Source organism: Lithobates pipiens, unplaced genomic scaffold, assembly GCF_037356315.1.
Source record: "Lithobates pipiens isolate NorthernLeopardFrog02 unplaced genomic scaffold, aLitPip1_a1.2 Scaffold_8, whole genome shotgun sequence".
In the NCBI taxonomy this organism is placed as follows: Eukaryota; Metazoa; Chordata; class Amphibia; order Anura; family Ranidae; genus Lithobates; species Lithobates pipiens.
The window spans coordinates 605739024-605759606 of record NW_027507903.1 but is presented as its reverse complement, the minus strand read 5'-3'; the positions used below and the strand labels follow the sequence as shown (position 1 = coordinate 605759606).

The following is a 20583-nucleotide window of genomic DNA, read 5'->3' as shown; positions in this document are numbered from 1 at the left end:
AGCAATTTAGCAGATAAATGGTATAAAGTGTTTCTAGGGGTCCCTTGAGCAATGAGCAACCTTTGCCTCTCAGTTACAATAAGTCACCACTGACATGAATGATTTTTATAGTTATAAGAAAAAGGGACATTCTTCCCACTGACCACCAATGTAATGAACATTCTTCCCACTGATCGCCATTATAAGGAGCATTATTCTCACTGACCACCAATGTAATGAACATTCTTCCCACCGATCGCCATTATAAGGAGCATTATTCTCACTGATCACCAATGTAATGAACATTCTTCCCACTGACCACCAATGTAAGGAGCATTCTTCCCACTGACCACCAATGTAAGGAACATTCTTCCCACTGATCACCAATGTAAGGAGCATTCTTCCCACTGATCACCAATGTAAGGAACATTCTTCCCACTGATCACCAATGTAAGGGACATGCTTCCCACTGATCACCAATGTAAGGGACATGCTTCCCACTGATCACCAATGTAAGGAGCATTCTTCCCACTGATCACCAATGTAAGGAGCATTCTTCCCACTGATCACCAATGTAAGGGACATGCTTCCCACTGATCACCAATGTAAGGGACATGCTTCCCACTGACCACCAATGTAAGGAACATTCTTCCCACTGATCACCAATGTAAGGAGCATTCTTCTCACTGATCTCCAATGTAAGGAACATTCTTCCCACTGATCACCAATGTAAGGGACATTCTTCCCACTGATAACCAATGTAAGGGACATTCTTCCCACTGATCACCAATGTAAGGGACATTCTTCCCACTGATCACCAATGTAAGGGGGCATTCTTCTCACTGATCACCAATGTAAGGGGCATTCTTCTCACTGATCACCAATGTAAGGAACATTCTTCTCACTGATCACCAATGTAAGGGGCATTCTTCCCACTGATCACCAATGTAAGGGACATTCTTCTCACTGATCTCCAATGTAAGGGACATTCTTCCCACTGATCACCAATGTAAGGGACATTCTTCCCACTGACCACCAATGTAAGGAACATTCTTCCCACTGATCACCAATGTAAGGAGCATTCTTCTCACTGATCACCAATGTAAGGGACATTCTTCCCACTGATCACCAATGTAAGGAGCATTCTTCCCACTGATCACCAATGTAAGGGACATTCTTCCCACTGATCACCAATGTAAGGGACATTCTTCCCACTGCTTACCAATGTAAGGGGCATTCTTCCCACTGATCACCGATGTGAGTGGCATTCTTCTCACCGATCTCCAATGTAAGGAGCATTCTTTCCACTGATCACCAATGTAAGGAACATTCTTCCCACTCATCACCAATGTAAGGAGCATTCTTCTCACTGATCTCCAATGTAAGGAGCATTCTTCTCACTGATCACCAATGTAAGGGTCATTCATCCCACTGATCACCAATGTAAGGAACATTCTTCCCACTCATCACCAATGTAAGGAGCATTATTCTCACTGATCTCCAATGTAAGGAGCATTCTTCTCACTGATCACCAATGTAAGGGACATTCTTCCCACTGATCACCAATGTAAGGAACATTCTTTCCACTGATCACCAATGTAAGGAGCATTCTTCTCACTGATCTCCAATGTAAGGAGCATTCTTCTCACTGATCACCAATGTAAGGGACATTCTTCCCACTGATCACCAGTGTAAGGAGCATTCTCCCCACTGATCACCAATGTAAGGAACATTCTTCCCACTGAGCACAGCTACCATGCCACAACCCCTTTCTGCAGCCAGCGACCACCAGCATGAGAGAGAGCCAGCCCCCCCATTCCTGCTCCTCCAGCATCCCTCAGCCACTGGCCTTTATATCCACCCCTGCTCCATCCCCCCACTCCCTTCCTCCTGGTTATCAGTGCCACAGTCAGAGCAGCTCAGTCCTGTGCCAGTGTCCCAGTGTGCCAACCTGTGATTCACAGCCCCTGACCCCTCCTTCTGCCCTTACCCCCACCTATGCACTTACACTGACACCAGCGTTGCGATAGAGAACACTGACATCAGCGTTGAGATAGAGAACACTGACACCAGCGTTGAGATAGAGAACACTGACACCAGCGTTGAGATAGAGAACACTGACACCAGCGTTGAGATAGAGAACACTGACACCAGCGTTGAGATAGAGAACACTGACACCAGCGTTGAGATAGAGAACACTGACACCAGCACCGAGATAGAGAACACTGACACCAGCACCGAGATAGAGAACACTGACACCAGCACCGAGATAGAGAACACTGACACCGGTACTTTAATAAAGCTCTTAATATATGCAATTTATACAGTTAATTTTTTTTTATCGCTTGAAGTATTTTTCCCATTATGAGCATGTATAGGGCCTCATGTCTAGGTTTTGCCTAGGGCCTCACAAAGCCTAGAGCCGCCTCTGCACATGTGTGACTCTATAGTCACATGGGCTCCTCAGATGTGAAAGGGAGGAAATGCTCAGCATAGAAACTCGCTGTAAACTGAGCATGTGCAGAGTGGCCAACACTGCTCTGCAAAATCCCCAACTGCATTGGGGACATGGGCAGAAGGGGGAGATAGAGAACAGCAGGATCAACTAGGTTTTTAGCAGAATATAGAAGATGGATCATAGTGACTGAGTGAGTATGAACAGCCTGTAATTCATAGTTTTTTTAAGATGTGGCACTTTAGGTTTTCAATACTTCTGATTTTGTAAGTGTCTTCCTGTGTATTGTCATCTTATAGAAAAGCTATGTTTTGCTGGAGATTTTGTGTGTCAGTGTTTGTGACTGTGTGCTTTTTCAGATAACACGAGCATTGGGAGCTGCCAGAACACTGGTGCAAGGCTTGGCAACGGGAAGTGACATTGTCAACAGAGCCGCTAAGGTACAGCAGTACACCCTGTAAAGCCATGTAATGACCAGGGGTGACAAAGATGGGGAATAGTAGTCTATGCCCCCCACCTCCCCGCCCATGCATAGGCACATATAAAAGAAAAATTGTAGTGTGCAAAATCTGGTGCAGTTCTGCATAGAAACCAATCAGCGTCCAGGATTTATTGTCAAAGCTTCATTGAACAAGATGAAGTTAGAGGCTGATTGGCTACCATGCAAAGCTGCACCAGATTCTGAGAGCTCCAGTTATATTAAATCTCCCCCTATGAGTCTATCCATGCACAGACAGAAGGGAGCTATGAGTCTGTCCTCCTCCTGCAGGGTGATACAGACAGAAGGGGGCTATGAGTCTGCCCTCCTCCTGCAGGGTGATACAGACAGAAGGGGGCTATGAGTCTGCCCTCCTCCTGCAGCATGATACAGACAGAAGGGAGCTATGAGTCTGTCCTCCTCCTGCAGGGTGATACAGACAGAAGGGGGCTATGAGTCTGCCCTCCTCCTGCAGCATGATACAGACAGAAGGGAGCTATGAGTCTGTCCTCCTCCTGCAGGATGATACAGACAGAAGGGAGCTATGAGTCTTCCCTCCTCCTGCAGGGTGATACAGACAGAAGGGAGCTATGAGTCTGTCCTCCTCTTGTAGGGTGATACAGACAGAAGGGAGCTATGAGTCTGTCCTCCTCCTGCAGGGTGATACAGACAGAAGGGAGCCATGAGTCTGTCCTCCTCCTGCAGGATGATACAGACAGAAGGGAGCTATGAGTCTGTCCTCCTCCTGCAGGGTGATACAGACAGAAGGGAGCTATGAGTCTGTCCTCCTCCTGTAGGGTGATACAGACAGAAGGGGGCTATGAGTCTGCCCTCCTCCTGCAGGATGATACAGACAGAAGGGAGCTATGAGTCTGTCCTCCTCCTGCAGGATGATACAGACAGAAGGGAGCTATGAGTCTTCCCTCCTCCTGCAGGGTGATACAGACAGAAGGGAGCTATGAGTCTGTCCTCCTCCTGTAGTGTGATACAGACAGAAGGGGGCTATGAGTCTGCCCTCCTCCTGCAGGGTGATACAGACAGAAGGGGGCTATGAGTCTGTCCTCCTCCTGCAGGGTGATATAGACAGAAGGGAGCTATGAGTCTGTCCTCCTCCTGCAGGGTGATACAGACAGAAGGGAGCTATGAGTCTGTCCTCCTCCTGCAGGGTGATACAGACAGAAGGGAGCTATGAGTCTGTCCTCCTCCTGCAGGGAGATACAGACAGAAGAGAGCCATGAGTTTGTTCTCCTCCTGCAGGGTGATACAGACAGAAGGGGGCTATGAGTCTGTCCTCCTCCTGCAGGGTGATACAGACAGAAGGGGGCTATGAGTCTGTCCTCCTCCTGCAGGGTGATACAGACAGAAGGGAGCTATGAGTCTGTCCTCCCCCTGCAGGGTGATACAGACAGAAGGGGGCTATGAGCCTGCCCTCCTCCTGCAGGGTGATACAGACAGAAGGGGGCTATGAGTCTGTCCTCCTCCTCCTGCAGGGTGATACAGACAGAAGGGAGCTATGAGTCTGTCCTCCTCCTGCAGAGTGATACAGGCAGAAGGGAGCTACGAGTCTGTCCTCCTCCTCCTGCAGGTATGTCATCCTCCTGCAGGGTGATACAGACAGAAAGGGGCTACAAGTCTGTCCTCCTCCTCCTGCAGGTCTGTCCTCCTCCTGCAGGGTGCTACAGACAGAAGGGAGCTATGAGTCTGTCCTCCTCCTGCAGGGTGCTACAGACAGAAGGGAGCTATGAGTCTGTCCTCCTCCTGCAGGATGATACAGACAGAAGGGGGCTATGAGTCTGTCCTCCTCCTGCAGGGTGATATAGACAGAATGGAGCTATGAGTCTGTCCTCCTCCTGCAGGGTGATACAGACAGAAGGGAGCTATGAGTCTGTCCTCCTCCTGCAGGGTGATACAGACAGAAGGGAGCTATGAGTCTGTCCTCCTCCTGCAGGGAGATACAGACAGAAGAGAGCCATGAGTTTGTTCTCCTCCTGCAGGGTGATACAGACAGAAGGGGGCTATGAGTCTGTTCTCCTCCTGCAGGGTGATACAGACAGAAGGGGGCTCTGAGTCTGTCCTCCTCCTGCAGGGTGATACAGACAGAAGGGAGCTATGAGTCTGTCCTCCCCCTGCAGGGTGATACAGACAGAAGGGGCTATGAGCCTGCCCTCCTCCTGCAGGGTGTTACAGACAGAAGGGGGCTATGAGTCTGTCCTCCTCCTCCTGCAGGGTGATACAGACAGAAGGGAGCTATGAGTCTGTCCTCCTCCTGCAGGGTGATACAGACAGAAGGGGGCTATGAGTCTGTCCTCCTCCTCCTGCAGGGTGATACAGACAGAAGGGAGCTATGAGTCTGTCCTCCTGCAGAGTGATACAGGCAGAAGGGAGCTACGAGTCTGTCCTCCTCCTCCTGCAGGTCTGTCCTCCTCCTGCAGGGTGCTACAGACAGAAGGGAGCTATGAGTCTGTGATTACTAGGGGCACTGTGATATAAAGGGGCCTGCACTGTAAAGGGGTAGTGTAATCATTACAGTGCAGTCCCCTTTATTTCACAATGCCCCTTTACAATACAGTGCGGGGGACAGACACTGTGAATATCCCATAAGCAATCGCCCATCCCCCCTGCCCCCCGTGAGTGCTTGCCCCACCAATTCCTGGAAAAATTGGCTACCCAGAGATCAATGCTATTACCCTAATCAATGTTCCCACTGTGCAGATTGCAGAGGGCAGCACATTATATACAAAAGGGCCAGGCCTGGCGGCAGGTTGGGCACCAAGTTTTTACAGGGTAGTTAGAATAGGATATAGAAGTGGGTAGCAGCAGGTTTAAGCATAGTTGGCCAATAGCCTGGAATTCCACTTTAAGGAAAGGACTGAAGAAAAAAATGTAGGAATTGTATAAATGTCTCTTACCCTTTTTCCCATAAACTGATGACACACATAGATGGTTCTGACACTAGTGACAAATTACCAACAGCACGATCATTAAAAAAGCTGTCTGTGTATCCATTTGGAATCACTTCTTCTGTAGCCACAGGCCGCAAGATGTCTCTCTGTCATTGGCTTGAATACCGCTGAATCTCTATCGCTAGCAATGGGAGCGACCTCTCACTGCTTCAGCTACAGAGGGAGAAATTCCATGGGGCCAAACGGGCATCCTCTTGGCCATCCTGACGCTGTTGATTTTGACAAATTCTCATTGGCAGAATCACTAGCGGCAGTTGCCCGTGTGTCATCAGTTTTACTTTCTGTCCTTTATCTGAAAGTGACATCTGCCATCTAGTTTATTATTACAAACACTTCATATATGGTACACCCATAACTCCTAACATTTTGAGATGGGAATGAGGGACACCTACCAGCAAATGTATGTAGGCATGGGACATGCCCCCTGCCACACCCCCTTTAAAGGAGAATTAACCCCAAAAATGATGAAAGGTTTAGCGCTGGGAAACACTTTTTGAAAGCTAAAAAGGGCATTTTATATACAGCTATATAGATCAGACCAAAATGAGGGACAAATGAGGAGGAAAGAGGGACAAATCAGGGACAGTTGAGAAGCTATGTACACCTGTGTAATAAATCGTTGGTCTTCTTGCTGCAATTACAACTGTTACTTCTCTGTGCTCAGGCTGTGCCACCTCCTGACTGTCTCCGGGCTGCCATGCGCATGTGGTATTGCCCACTCTGCCGAGGTTATACATCCCTCCTGCCCTGCCACGGGCTCTGCCTCAACATCATGAAAGGCTGTCTCGCACACCAGGCGGACATGGATGCAGACTGGAACAGCTTAATAGGTTTGTGCCCTTGATAACTTTCTATTCCAATGGCAAAGGTTTTCTTTTATTTTAGTTGCTTTAACATGCATCTTTAGGTAGCAAGTAGACTCCGTCCTCCATCACTGTGAAGTGAGCCACCGATCTGGATAAAGCATGCAAGATGAAGCTTTTCAGGCTTCACTGACTGACTGCGTGATTACTCCAGATTGGTGACATACTAAGTAGTGAAATCAGAACCAGGATGTCAGCTAGGGTTGCCACCTGTCCGGGATTCACCCAGACAGTCTGGATTTTGAATCATGTGTCCGGGTCTCGGGCAGGCTATGGCTCCCCAAGTAACCAAGATAGTCACGCACAAATCTGTTGCCGTCCGGGAGCTGTCTGGGGGCAGGTGCGGCATCACTAAGAGGCAGGGTAATGATGTCATCAAGAGCAATTTGGACACGTTCACATTTTTGCACACTGCATTACTACTCTCCTTGTGGCACCCAAAGGTGTCCCAGACTGCTAAAGTATTCTGGCTTGAATAAAAGGTGGCAGCCCTAATGTTAGCCCTACAAAAAAATCTGGAAAAAACATAAGAACTAGTTGAAAAACGGGAGAACAAGACAAAAAAACAGTCACCCAGTATTGCCTGTAGGCTCCTGCAGCAGATCTATTCCCCAGTAATGATTTACCATGCCTTGTTCTGCATTGTGTCTGTGTGTGGAAGGCAACCATCTTAGTAGAGACAGAGTTTTGCTTCCTCATGTCAAAACTGCAGCAGAATTGGAGGAAGCATAGAATCACAGAATGAATGAAGCAAGGAGATTCTTACACTTCAGGTCCTCAGGTACTGTTTCCCCTCCAGTAAGGAGAACAGTGATCAGCAGAGTAGTGACATTCCCAAATCTCTCTACAAATCTGGTGAGACAGTCAAAGGCTGCAGTGTCTTGAGCGCTGCTGAGCAATTCCCTCTCTCCATACAATCAAACATTTTTAGGGTTCTCAGCAACACCTCTCCTCATGCAATTTCATAATTTCAAAATACCAGTACTTCATTATCATTGTCCAAAAATTTCTTTATTAAATACTCAGGCACTTAGAAAATGTTCCTAGGTTTTATGTTTCTCCACCCAAAAGCTCCACCTGCTTACCTACCTCCTCCCGCACTCCGGTGCCACATTTGGCACCTTTTGGGGGGAAGAGTTGGGAACGGGTGCCTGTGTTCCCTAAGTGTGTTCTAACTGTGAGGGGGAGGGACTTCCTGGGGGAGCAGACTGATCGCACAGGGGAGCCATCCTGCTGCAGTTTAACTACGGCGGCTTTTTGGGACCGGTTAAATAAAAAAATTTGATCTCTGAGTCTGATGATATTTACCAAATTCAACCACTAATAGTATATGCAGTATATCTCCTCTAATAGTATATGCAGTATATCTCCTCTAATAGTATATACAGTATATCTAATTGGCACCCGAGAGCCAATGGAAAAATCAGCTGGGGCTCTGACATTGCGAGATCCCTGGACAGGTAAGTTTCCTAATATTAAAAGTCAGCAGCTGCAGTATTTGTAGCTGCTGATTTTTTTTTTTTTTTCTGAAGGAGGCTGGACCTCCTCTTTTAAAAGACCTTTTTCTATTTTAAACAACACTAGTTAATGCTGGCATGCTTAGATGACGTCACACTGCAGCTATGAGGCTCCAAGCACAGGAACTGCACTCCAGTTTTTGTGGGAAAAGCAAGACAAAAGATACATTTTCAGGGTACACTTGTAGGAAACAGGCACATTTAGGCTGAGTTTAGATTCACTTTAATACATCCATGCCCAGCAGAACATGCCCACCTTTCTTCCACCCCCTTCTGCTCAATTCAGCCACCTGAAACAAAGAAAATACCTGATCCTTCAAAGTAGCAGAAGAGCATGCACACTGTGCAGTTGCTCCAGAGCAAGTAAACGAGGGGATGCTCTGCTGAGTTACATAGTTGATAAGATTGAATAAAGACAGTCCAGCTAGTTCAAAGTGTGTATGTGTGTGTGTCTCTACCACTTCCCATATCCTTGTATTTTGTGTTCAGTTAGATGCCCATCTAAACATTTTTTTTAAATTAATGATGCTTCCTGCTGAAACCACCAATTGTGGAAGGGAGTTTCACATCCTTACTGCTCTAACAGAAAAAAACCCTCTACTCCATTTAAGGTTGAACCTCTTCTCCTCCAACCTCATTGAGGGCCACGTGTCTTCTTGAGTGATCTGAGACTGAATAGTTTCCTCGCAATGTTGGAATCACCATTAAGATATTTGTAGATTGCTATCATGTCCCATCTTAAGCATCTCTTTTCCAAGGAGAATACATTTAATATTTGTAATTGTTCCTCACAACTGAGGTCCTCCAGCCCCTTTATCAGCTTTGTTGCTCTGCTCTGGACTTCCTGCAGTTCCAGTACATCCTTCCTGAGGACTGGTGACCAGAACTGGATGGCATACTCAAGATGTTGCTGAACCATTTTGTAAACCGTTAGAACTATAGTTTTATTTCTTGAGTAAATACCCTTTTTAATGCATGTTAATATTCTACTGGCCTTGCTTGCTGCAGGTCCATCATCCAATCATAGAAAGGGAAAAATGCTGTTTGTTTATTTTCTTTGCATGTGATTGGGTATTCTTTGCAAAGTAAAGCTTCACCTCATTTACTAAGCCCGCCAGGGCCTCTGATGAGGCAGAACAGCCAGTCCTCCTGTACTGGGCCCAGGGCTCCATTCAAAAGGTAGCCCTAGTTACCCGAGCTGGAGGGCCAGCAAGTACTGTCTTATTGCTGACACTTGTGACCAGTGGCGGCTGGTGTTTTTTTTGGGGGGGGGGGGGGGGGTGGGCAGCAAACAACCACCCATCCCCCGGAGCGGCACCCACCCCCCCACTCGCTGTTTGCCGGACGGTCTGGCACTTGCCACATCGTGGCCGGTGGCAGATAGCGTGGTGCAGCAGCTTGGCTTTGAGTCCTCTCCTCCATGTTTCCCGCTCCTCCCCTCCTAGGTGTCCAATAGCCTGTCCTTTCAGCCAATCGGTGACCGGTGTCAAAACTCGCTCCCTAATTGGCCAGAAAGAGGATTAGAGTTACGACAGCGAATTGCTGTTGTAAGACACCTGGGTGGGCTCGGAATGCACTCTCTGCGACCCATGCCCACCCTATATTGAAGCCTATTAGAGCCTCTGGCTCTAATCGGTGCTTAAAAAAACAACTTCTCCACATTGGAATCCATGCCGCGGTGTCCTGAAATGGGCCGGGCGGCGGTGTCCTGAAAGGGGCCGGCGCGCGTGCCGGTCAGGACCCCCGTGAATCCGGTTGCGGTTCCCGCAAACTCGATCGCCGCGGAGATACCCACGATCGTCTCATGGGAAGGCTGAACGGGGAGATGCCGGTGTAAACAGCATCTCCCAGTTCTGCCTACAACAAGTTACACTGATCTCTGATCCATGTGATTGGAGCAGAGATCAGTGTTCACTAACACACAGCCCAGCCCCCACAGTAAGTAACACTCCCCTAGGACACACGTAACCCCTACACTACAACCCCCTGGTTAACCCCTTCACAGCGAGTGTCATTTACACAGGAATCAGTGCATTTGTATCGCACTGATTGCTGTATAAATGACAATGGTCCCAAAAATGTGTCAAAAATTTCCGATGTGTCCGCCATAATGTCGCAGTCACAATAAAAATCGCTGATCACCGCCATTACTAGTAAAAAAAAAATTTATAAAAATGCCAAAAAACGATCTCCTATTTTGCAAACGCTATACATTTTGCGCAAACCAATCAATAATCGCTTATTGCGATTTTTTTAACCAAAAATATGTAGAAGAATATGTATCGGCCTAAACTGAGGAAAAAAAATGTTTTTTTTATATATTTTGGGGGATATTTATTATAGCAAAAAGTAAAAAATAATGCTTTTTTTTTTCAAAATTGTCGCTTTATTTTTGTTTATAGCGCAAAAAATAAAAACCGCAGAGGTGATCAAATACCACCAAAAGAAAGCTCTATTTGTGGTAAAAAAAGGATGTCGATTTTGTTTGGGAGACACGTCACACGATCGCGCAATTGTCAGTTAAAGTGACGCAGTGCCAAATCGCAAAAAGTGGTCTGGTCTTAAAGTGGTTGTAAACCCTTAGGCCGCGTACACACGGGCGGACTGTTCGCCCAACTTTGTCCGCTGAACAGTGTTTGGGCGGACAGTCCGCTCGTGTGTGGGCTTTCAGCGGACAGTTTCAGCGGACAGTTGGACGGACAAGGTTTTTCGGAATTTCCGAAAAACTGTCCGCTGAAACCTTGTTTCAGCGAACAGCCCGCTCGTGTGTAGGCTTGTTCGTCAAACAAAGTTGCGCGCATGCTCAGAAAGGATTTTCACGCCGAAAGCTATAATGCAGTGTATAGGACGTCGTATTTTTTGTCCCGTCGTACGTGCTGTTCACGTCATCGCGCACGGTTTCAGCAAACTGTTCGTTCGTCGTGTGTGGGCATGTCCGTCCATGCTAATTTTGAGCGGACTGTTTGCTGAAACTGTTGGACGGACAAAGTTGGGCGAACAGTCCGCGCGTGTGTACGCGGCCTTACAACACACTTTGACCTACAGGTAAGCCTAGATTAAGGCTTACCTGTAGGTCCAAGAAATATCTCCTAAACCTACACGGTTTAGGAGATATATGCGCCGTACACAGCGGCACGCAGGCGCACTGAGCGCGGCACCCATCAACGGCGATATGCCGAGCGTGGCGGCTCCCGTGCGCATGCGTGGGAGTGACATCATCGCAGCTTTGCCGAATGACAGCGGCGGAGCAGCGAGACCCACTGAGAAGATGGATGCGCCGGACTACAGGGGACAGCGGTGACTTCGCTGGCTCCTGTGTCAGGTAAGTGACACATAATGGGCTACTATGCGATGCATAGCAGTCCATTATGCTTTACCTTTGCAGGGAATGATAGAGGAAGTAAACTCATCAGGGTTTACTTCCTCTTTAAGCCAGCAAAATGGTCCGGTCTGAAAGTGGTTAAGGAGTATCTTACCACTATGATAGGAATAGATTGGATAATCCGATTATAAATATTTACTTCCTTCTGTGATATATGATCTTGATATGTTTAGTGATGTAGTCACATTTGCAGACTGCAGTACATACCCGCATACCTGTGCTGGCCAAAAAAAAAAGAGCATTATTCTTATATTTCAATTACTTTGTATAATGGAAGGGGCTGACTGTCCTAGCAAACTGCAGCTGCAACTAAAATCTTACTTTTGTATAGCCTAAGCTTTTAAAAATGTATGTTTAACAAATAAGGAAGGTTAAAAGAAAAAGTGGCAACATGTCTTTCAATTTTCCCCCTTCAGATGGACTGCAGGAGGTGGCTGAGCGATTGGTAGGACCTTTTAATGTGGAACTTGCTGCAGAGTCGATTGCAGTGAAAATATCTGAAGCCATAATGACACTGCAGGAGGAGAGTGTCCAGCTAACTGCTCAGGTATATGCTCACAAACATCAAACATGTCTTCTATCCTAATTGGTTGCATACACATATGGGTTCTATAATTTGCAATGCCTGGGGCATGACTGTTAAACTAAAAATTAAGTGACAGCTCCCGGGGTCTATTCAAAGATGTAATCCACCATAGTGACGCTGCGTTTTTTTAAATTTTTTATTGTTTCTATAGGGTCAAATAAAGGAGATCTGTAGCCTTGCAGTGTCCATCTGTAGAATGGGGAAAAATGTCACTTTTTAGATTAGCAAAGATGGTAGAGACATCCCCAAAAAGACTTGCAGCTGTAATTGCAGTGAAAGGCGGTTCTAGAAAGTATTGACTTGGGGGGCCTGAATACAAATGTACGTCACACTTTTCACAGATGTATTTGTAACAAATTTGAAAAACCATTTATCATTTTCCTTCTACTTCACAATTATGTGCCACTTTGTGTTGGTCTATCAAAAAAAAAAATCCCAATAAAAATACATTTACGCCTTGAACTCTCCAACATGTTTTGTATGTAACGCACTGTCTTATATTGCAACTCTATACACGTCACGCCTGTAACACTAATCGTGACCAATGAATGTGTTTTTGTTTGTTTTGTTTTGCTTTTGGTTGCTTGTTCACTGTTTAAATTCCAATAAACAGATTTGCAAAAAAAAATAAATACATTTACGTTTTTAATTGTAACATGACAAAATGTGGAAAATTTCAAGTGGTATGAATACTTTTTCAAGGCACTGTACATTGCTGGTAAGTAAAGAAGTACAGTGATGGCTATTCTAGTGTTCCCTCATATTGGTGCAACAGTGGAAATGTTTTTTTTTTATTCATTGGTCATTCTAGTGACCCTTTTCATTGGTGTTCAGCTTGGTACCCCTTACATTGGTGGTCATTGCAGTGCCACTTTACATTGGTGGTCATTGCAGTGCCCCTTTACATGGGTGGTCATTGTAGTGCTCTTTTACATTGGTCGTCAATGGAGTACCCTCTTAAATTGGTGGTCAGTGGTGATGTGCGCATTTACATTGGTGGTGCCAATTTACATTCATAACAGTAAAAGATTTCTCCCCTTTTTTGCGTTGGTGGCCAAGGATCTTGTCCAGGATGTTCACTGGTGTTAGCAGTTTTGGTGGCAATGGAATGAGGAGATTAAAGTCTTTGCTGCTGAGACTTTCATGTAGAAGAACCACTGACTCAATTCAGAAATACTGTATATTCATAAATTATCCTAGGCTGAAGATTTTGGTGGCACTGACATACAGATAGCAGAGCTAAAATGTATAAATCTGTATATAAAGGTAAAGGTGAAAAATTATTTCAGATAAATATTGCAGTAATACCACATTGAGAATACATAATAGCTAAATTTCTAATAGTGTGTAATGTTTGTAATAATAAGATGTAATAATACAGTTGCAAGGAAAGGTAGTTGAGATATTTTGAATGCAGTTAGTGTCTTTCTTTTGTTTTTATGGATTTGTTCTGCTAAATAATTACCAATGTGTATTATAGATCTTCCAGTCCTGTGGAACCCCGCCTCCATCGCGCTCACGACGCTCCCCGCCAGAAGATCCTAAGAGAAGGTTTCGAGTTTACAGCAATGATGAGAAGCCCACGTCAGCAGCCGGTACCAACATCGACAGACTGGTGAGCAAGGATTACATTATAGAATATACGATAATACTGAGAGTTCTATTCAATTTTCTTATCTTGTAAATCCATTTCTTATAGGTGTCAGAGGTGGTGTCCAAGCTCCGCCCACTGCGTGGTCTCTGGAAGCTCCTCCCTCTGTCCCTTTGTTCTGATAACAGAGTCTCTGCTGGTCTTAGTAACCAAGATAAATGCTGGAATGGACAGTCGAAGGGGCGGTGAGTATGGAGATTAAAGACTCAAAAGGGGAAATCTGATTGGAGAAGAGATGTCCTAACTGTGGCTTCTTCCTGTGACTCTACAGGTACCTCCCACAGGTGACAGGTGACGGTGTGGTGAATCAGATTAATAACCCTGAGGTGGAGCTGCCGATGTCACCCCCGGACCAGAGAACACGGCAGCTGGGCATACAACTGCGTGTAGTAAGGAGCAAACTGCGGGCCGCATACAGCGGGAGGGACAGCGACAGCCAGGATGCCTGTAAGTGATCATCTGCCACTCTAGCATAACAAACCCAGGGATTTTGTTAAAATTAACTGTAAAACTTTTTTTAAAGGGGCATTCCAGTTCAAAATAATATTGTCCAACTGATACTCCCCCATCCTTTTAGAATAAAGTATGTCAAATATTTTTTTCTTTGCAAGATAATCTACTATATACTGTAGGAATCCAAAGTGTACCCATGTGTATTTGCAGTATGTACTCATAAAAATCCAATTAGGAGTGGAGAGTTTAGTAATAGGCGCTACCTACTTACTGAGGTTCAAGCAGAAAACTTATTGGTTCTCTGAACATAAAGCCCTAGGGTTAAGCAGCAGGTTCCCTTATTGGCACGGTGCCAGCATGCAGGGATGAATCACATCATCACATGCCAGCCAATCAAGAGAGAAGAAGAACAACATCCAGAAGAAAAGGAGCAGACGCCAGAATTGTTGAGGGACTTCACGGGCATCAGACCGTCGGAGCACAGAGGAGTGTTTGAAATAACTGTCTAGCACCCAGCTTGGGTGCTTTCGTCAAGATATAGCTTCCTCCAGTCTGGACCCAGAAACCGGGTATTATTGCTAAGCATCCATGACTAGCCGACAATAGCTTAGATGCAAACTGGAACTAATTTTATTGAAAACTCGTGCAGAATTTATATACCACACAACTTCAGGTAGTGTCAGAAACCATGAGTCAAACAGAGACAGAAGTACAGTTAAATCACACTTGTTTAATAATAAAAGTAAAAAGAACAAACGTAGTCAAAACATAGCCAAAGTTCGGTAGCCAGAACGTCAGACAAGCCAGAAAGTCAGGAAGCCAGGGAACAGCATAGTGGAACAGTAAACAGATTCTGGAGCCAGAAGGAATGTCAGCCAAGCAAGTCTTTAACAGGAACACAGGAATTGCTCCAAGAACTGTTTTTCTCGTTCTGCGGTCCCATTAGACTGTGGTGATATGCAGAGGAGAAAGCAAGCTGAATTCCCAACTGTGCACAAAAGGCTCGCCAGAACCGGGACACAAACTGACTATCCCTATCCGAGACAATCACCTTGGGTAGCCCATGTAAGCGAAAGATCTCCCGAGCAAAAATCGAAGCCAGTTCCTTAGAAGTGGGCAACTTCTTAAGCAGAATACAATGAGACATTTTCGAGAACCGGTCAACCACCATAAGGATAACTGTGTTGCCCTGGGAGTTGGGTAACTCCACAATGAAATCCATAAACATTTGGGTCCAGGGCCTCTCTCCATTGGGTATAGGTTGTAGGAAGCCCACTGGAAGGTGTCATGGAGTCTTACTCTGAGCACATACGGAACAGGCAGCTACGAAGGCGGTTACATCAGCATGTAGACTAGGCCACCAGAATTGTTGGGAAATGGCCCAAAAGAGTTGATTCTTCCCAGGGTGGCCAGCAGTCTTGGGAGAATGGTAAGTCTGGAGCACGGCAGTATGGAGACTCTCTGGGACAAAGCAGCGGTCACAAGATTTCCCAGGCGGAGCATGGACCTGAGTAGCAATAATTTTGTCACCCAAAGGAGAAGTGAGACTGGTGCGAACCGTTGCCGGAATACATTCAGGAGGAATCACAGGTACTGGAACCGACTCCATCTTGGAAGTGCAGGAAAATTGTCTTAACAAAGCGTCAGCCCTTACATTCTTAGTACCGGGTAAAAATGAGACAATGTAATTGAAACTAGACAACAAAAGAGCCCATTGCGCCCTTCTGGGAGAGAGGCGTTTAGGCTCAGACAAGAATGTGAGATTCTTATGGTCAGTAAGAATGAGAACCGGCACAGTGGTACCTTCGAGGAGATGTCTCTATTTTTCAGGGCTAAAATGATCACTAACAGCTCTCTGTCACCAGTCTTGTAATTGCACTCCACAGGTGACAATTTCTTGGAAAAGTAGCCACAAGGATGCATAGCGCTCTCAGAGGTAGGACGTTGAGACAGAAGGGCGCCAACTCCAGTTTCAGAAGCATGAACCTCAAAGATAAAAGGTAATGTAGGATCAAGATGTGCCAACACAGGAGCAGAAACAAAGGCAGCTTGGAGACTCTAAAAGGCCTTAATGGACTCCAGGAACCAACTCTGTGGGTTACTGTCCTTTCGGGTCCTATCAGTCAGGGGCTTGACCAGAGACGTGAAGTTAAGAATAAACTTCCTATAATAGTTTGCAAAGCCAAGATAAAGCTGCAGAGGCCGTAACCCCATGGGTCTGGGCCACTGTAGGACTGCTGAAAGTTTCTCTGGGTCCATCAAAAAACCAGCAGTGGAAATGTGACATAACCCAGGAATTTAACCTCATGAAGGAATTCGCACTTCTCCAATTTACAATAGAAATTGTTCTCTTTGTTTCTGAAGTACACGACAGACATCTGTGTGGTGGCTCTCCAGGGACTTGGAAAATATGAGGATATCGTCTTGATAAACCACCACACATAACTGCAACAAATCTCCAAGGACATCGTTAATAAATTTCTGGAGAGCCTGAGTGCTTTCACACTGGAGCGGTGCTCTTGCAGGATGCTAGAAAAAGTCCTGCAAGCAGCATCTTTGGTGGAGGAGCGATCACTATGAGGGAGGTTTGAGCGCCAATTACCGAATACTATCAGCTGCACAAAAGTTATAGCGTCTACAAAATAGGGGATAGTTTTATGGCATTTTTATTATTATTATTTTTTTTTGTAGTAATGGCGGCAATCTGCAATTGTTATCGTGACTGCAAATTTATGGCGGACACATCGGACACTTTTGACTCTTTTTTGGGACCATTGTCATTTATACAGCGATCGGTGCTATAAAAATACACTGATTACTGTGTAAATGACACTGGCAGGGAAGGGGTTAAACACTCGGGGCAATCAAGGGGTTAAGTGTGTCCTAGGGAGTGATTCTAACTGTGGGGGGATGGGCGACTACTCCCGATGACAGGCAGCAGTGATCTCTGCCATGACAAAAGGCAGAACGGAGAAATGTCCTGTTTACAAAGGCATCTCCCCGTTCTTCCGCTCTGTGACATGATCGCAGGCACCTGGCGGACATCACGCATGCCCGCCTACAATGTCACATCTTAAAGGGGACTTACCTGTACGCCCTTTTGCCCACCCTTGCCATTCTGCCGACGTATATTGGCATGCGGCGGTCGGGAAGGGTTTAATTTGATATCTATTGTTACCAATGTTACATTATTTACTATGAATCACTGTATATGGACGAGGAATCATCAAACATGTCTTACCTTGCAGTTATGCTTCATATAAAGTCGCACAACCGCTTCTCCCTTTAATCCTGTTTGGCATTGCCTTGCTTTGTGACAGAATTGGTAAATGTCCCGCAGTGAGGTTTTATGATGAAATAAATGCATTTGCATACCTACCAAATTTTTGAGATGGGAATGAGGGACACCTATCAGCAAACGTATGCAGGTTTAGGACACACCCCATGCCACGCCCCCCTTAAAGGAGAATTGTACAAAAAAACAAGATGGGTATACCCACAAGTGCTTTTTTTTTTTTACCACTACTATTCCTTTATATTGGCTTTTGGAATTTACAAATGCAGCAATTTAGAAATCAGATGAAAGGTTTAGCGTTGGAAAAAAAAACATTTTGATGTATATAAAATGCACGTTTTATCTAACTATACAGATCAGACCAAAATGAGGGACAAATGAGGAGGAATGAGGGTCAGGAGGACATTGCTCCAAATCAGGGACAGTCCCTTGTAATCAGGGACAGTTGGGAGCTATTCATTTGGACCATCAGCCATTGGTTTTGGTATATTCTTTCCCCTATATACCAGAGCTTCAAAAAGTTGACAGTGATTCTTTCCGTTCCTTACTCCATCCAAAAGTGTTGCTGGGCTGAAGTTTGGCTTTAAAGCGGAACTCTTGGAGAAGTAAAATTGCTCCATTGTAGTGTGGCTGTGCATGTACGGCAAAGTTTGAATGCTTGTTTGTCTAGGGGATTTGGATAAGCAGTTTTTTTCACTCCAGCCTTTATTCACCCCACTTCTTGTTCAGCCCTCGAGCTGAACGAGAGAAAATCAATCGCCTTCCCCCGTCAGTGCTAACAGCATGGATGGGGAACCTCTTCTGCTGGCTATTATATTCAGGCAGTCATAGCACTGTGATAAGATGCAGTAAACTGTTCTACAAATTATTTTCCACCTGACTCGGTCAATTTTTTTAAATTGTTTTTCGTTGAGTCGAGTGTAATACTTGCAGGGCCACCTACGGCTCACTTTTCAGCGGATTCAGCGGGAATGGTCTACAATTCTGTCAGGGAATTAAAAAGTTTTTTTTTTTTTTAAATCATATACTCAGCAAAATTCCACCCACATAGACAGTTGTTTAGAGGATATGAAGATACTGACCTTCTGATTCATACAGTCAGGTCCATAAATATTGGGACATCAACACAATTCTAATCTTTTTGGCTGTGTATACACCACCACAATGGATTTGAAATGAAACAAACAAGATGTGCTTTAACTGCAGACTTTCAGCTTTAATTTGAGGGTATGCACATCCAAATCAGGTGAACGATGTAGGAATTACAACAGTTTGTATATGTGACTCACACTTTAAGGGACCAAAAGTAATGGGACAATTGGCTGCTCAGCTGTTCCATGGCCAGGTGTGTGTTATTGCCTCATTATCCCATTTACAAGGAGCAGATAAAAGGTCCAGAGTGAATTTCAATTGTGCTATTTGCATTTGGAATCTGTTGCTGTCAACTCTCAATATGAGACCCAAAGAACTGTCACTATCAGTGAAGCAAGCCATCATTAGGCTGATAAAACAAAACACACCCATCAGAGTGATAGCAAAAACATTAGGTGTGGCCAAATCAACTGTTTGGAACATCCTTAAAAAGAAAGAACACACCGGTGAGCTCAGCAACACCAATTCAGACTGGAATCGTCTGAAATTCAAGCTGTGTATGACAGTAAACTTCTACTGAATAATTCCATTGTAATGTGTTCCAAAACAGATAACAATCCGCAACCCATGCACCTGGATGAACAGTGTTTGGCCCAGTGGCAGCCCCATCCATGCATCCAGCCCCTGATCTACATGTAGGGTGCCGGATGCATGGATTACAATGGGGGATTTTTTTTTTTTTTTTGAAGTACGTGATGAGAGCCCAAGGCTCCAATAGGCTTCAAAAAAGGGTGGGTTTGGGGTGCAGAGCACTGTGCCCCAAGCCCACCCAGTTGTGTGGCAATAGCAAATAAATATTCGCTATTGTCACACTGATTCTGCCTCCCAGGCCAATCAGGTCTCCCGGTTCTGCCGAAAGGAGAAGCTACCTTATTGGCCGAGTGAGGAGGCGCACGGTGAGGACACAGACGTGCTGCAGAGAAGGAGACACATGGCGAGGACACCACCGTGATGCCGAGGGGGGAGACGCAGGGGAAGCCAGCTGCTGGATGCCCAGGGTAAGTGTTGCAGGTGACCCAACTGGCAGGGATTTTTTGGGGATTGGGGATTTTTGTTCACTGTTTGTCGCCCCCCCCCCCCCCCCCCCAAAAATATACCACCGGTCACCACTCGTTTGGCCCAATAATTTCAGCAGGGGTAGCTCCCGATTAGCTATCCTGGCAATTCTTCCATATCGGTAGCCACCATAAGACCAGCCATAGACTAATCGTAATTTCTCCGGTTCAGCAGGATCCGTCCATGGGCAGGATGGTTGTACTGGAGTCAGTCCATTGATCGAATACAATAGCACAGCAGGTGGAATTAAAGGAAAGAAAATTGTTTCATTTCACCATCAACGCATTCAGGCCCGGGTTAACACTAGATGCGGTGCGAATTCACTGCAAATTTGCTGCAAATCTGCACCACATCTAAATCGCAATCCTGTTCATGTGAACTGATTGCAGAGTGTATGTTAAATGAACAACACCCTGCAATCAGTTTGCAAAACGCAATGCATTTTGCAGAATCGTATTGCATTGGTTGTGAGCACCCATGTGGTGCAGACAAAAAAAAGGGTTCTGCACAAGATTGCGATCCGAATGCGATGCAAATTCAGCTATACACTTTGTATGGCTGAATTTGCATCACACAGACACCGCGTGTGATCTGCATAGCAATGTGGTGCGAATCACATGCGATTTCTGGCATCGCACCAGTGTGAACCAGGCCTCAGTGTTGATGGGGGAATCAAGCAATTTTCTTTCCTTCAAACAGTGGAAAGAAAATGTTATAATGTATGGCTTGCTTAATGCAACGAGGACTGTAATC

General features: G+C 45.6%; 1 protein-coding gene across 1 annotated transcript in view; it reads left to right on the top strand.

The window, feature by feature from the left end:
* The window catches only part of GPC2 (glypican 2), a 58941-nt gene that overhangs the window by 28912 nt on the left and 9446 nt on the right, over window positions 1–20583 (top strand). The window contains exons 5-10 of the mRNA XM_077470581.1: window positions 2794–2874; window positions 6540–6705; window positions 12054–12184; window positions 13704–13838; window positions 13923–14059; window positions 14146–14321. Of these exons, the coding sequence (XP_077326707.1) occupies window positions 2794–2874; window positions 6540–6705; window positions 12054–12184; window positions 13704–13838; window positions 13923–14059; window positions 14146–14321 (826 nt within the window). The remainder of the gene's footprint in view (window positions 1–2793; window positions 2875–6539; window positions 6706–12053; window positions 12185–13703; window positions 13839–13922; window positions 14060–14145; window positions 14322–20583) is intronic.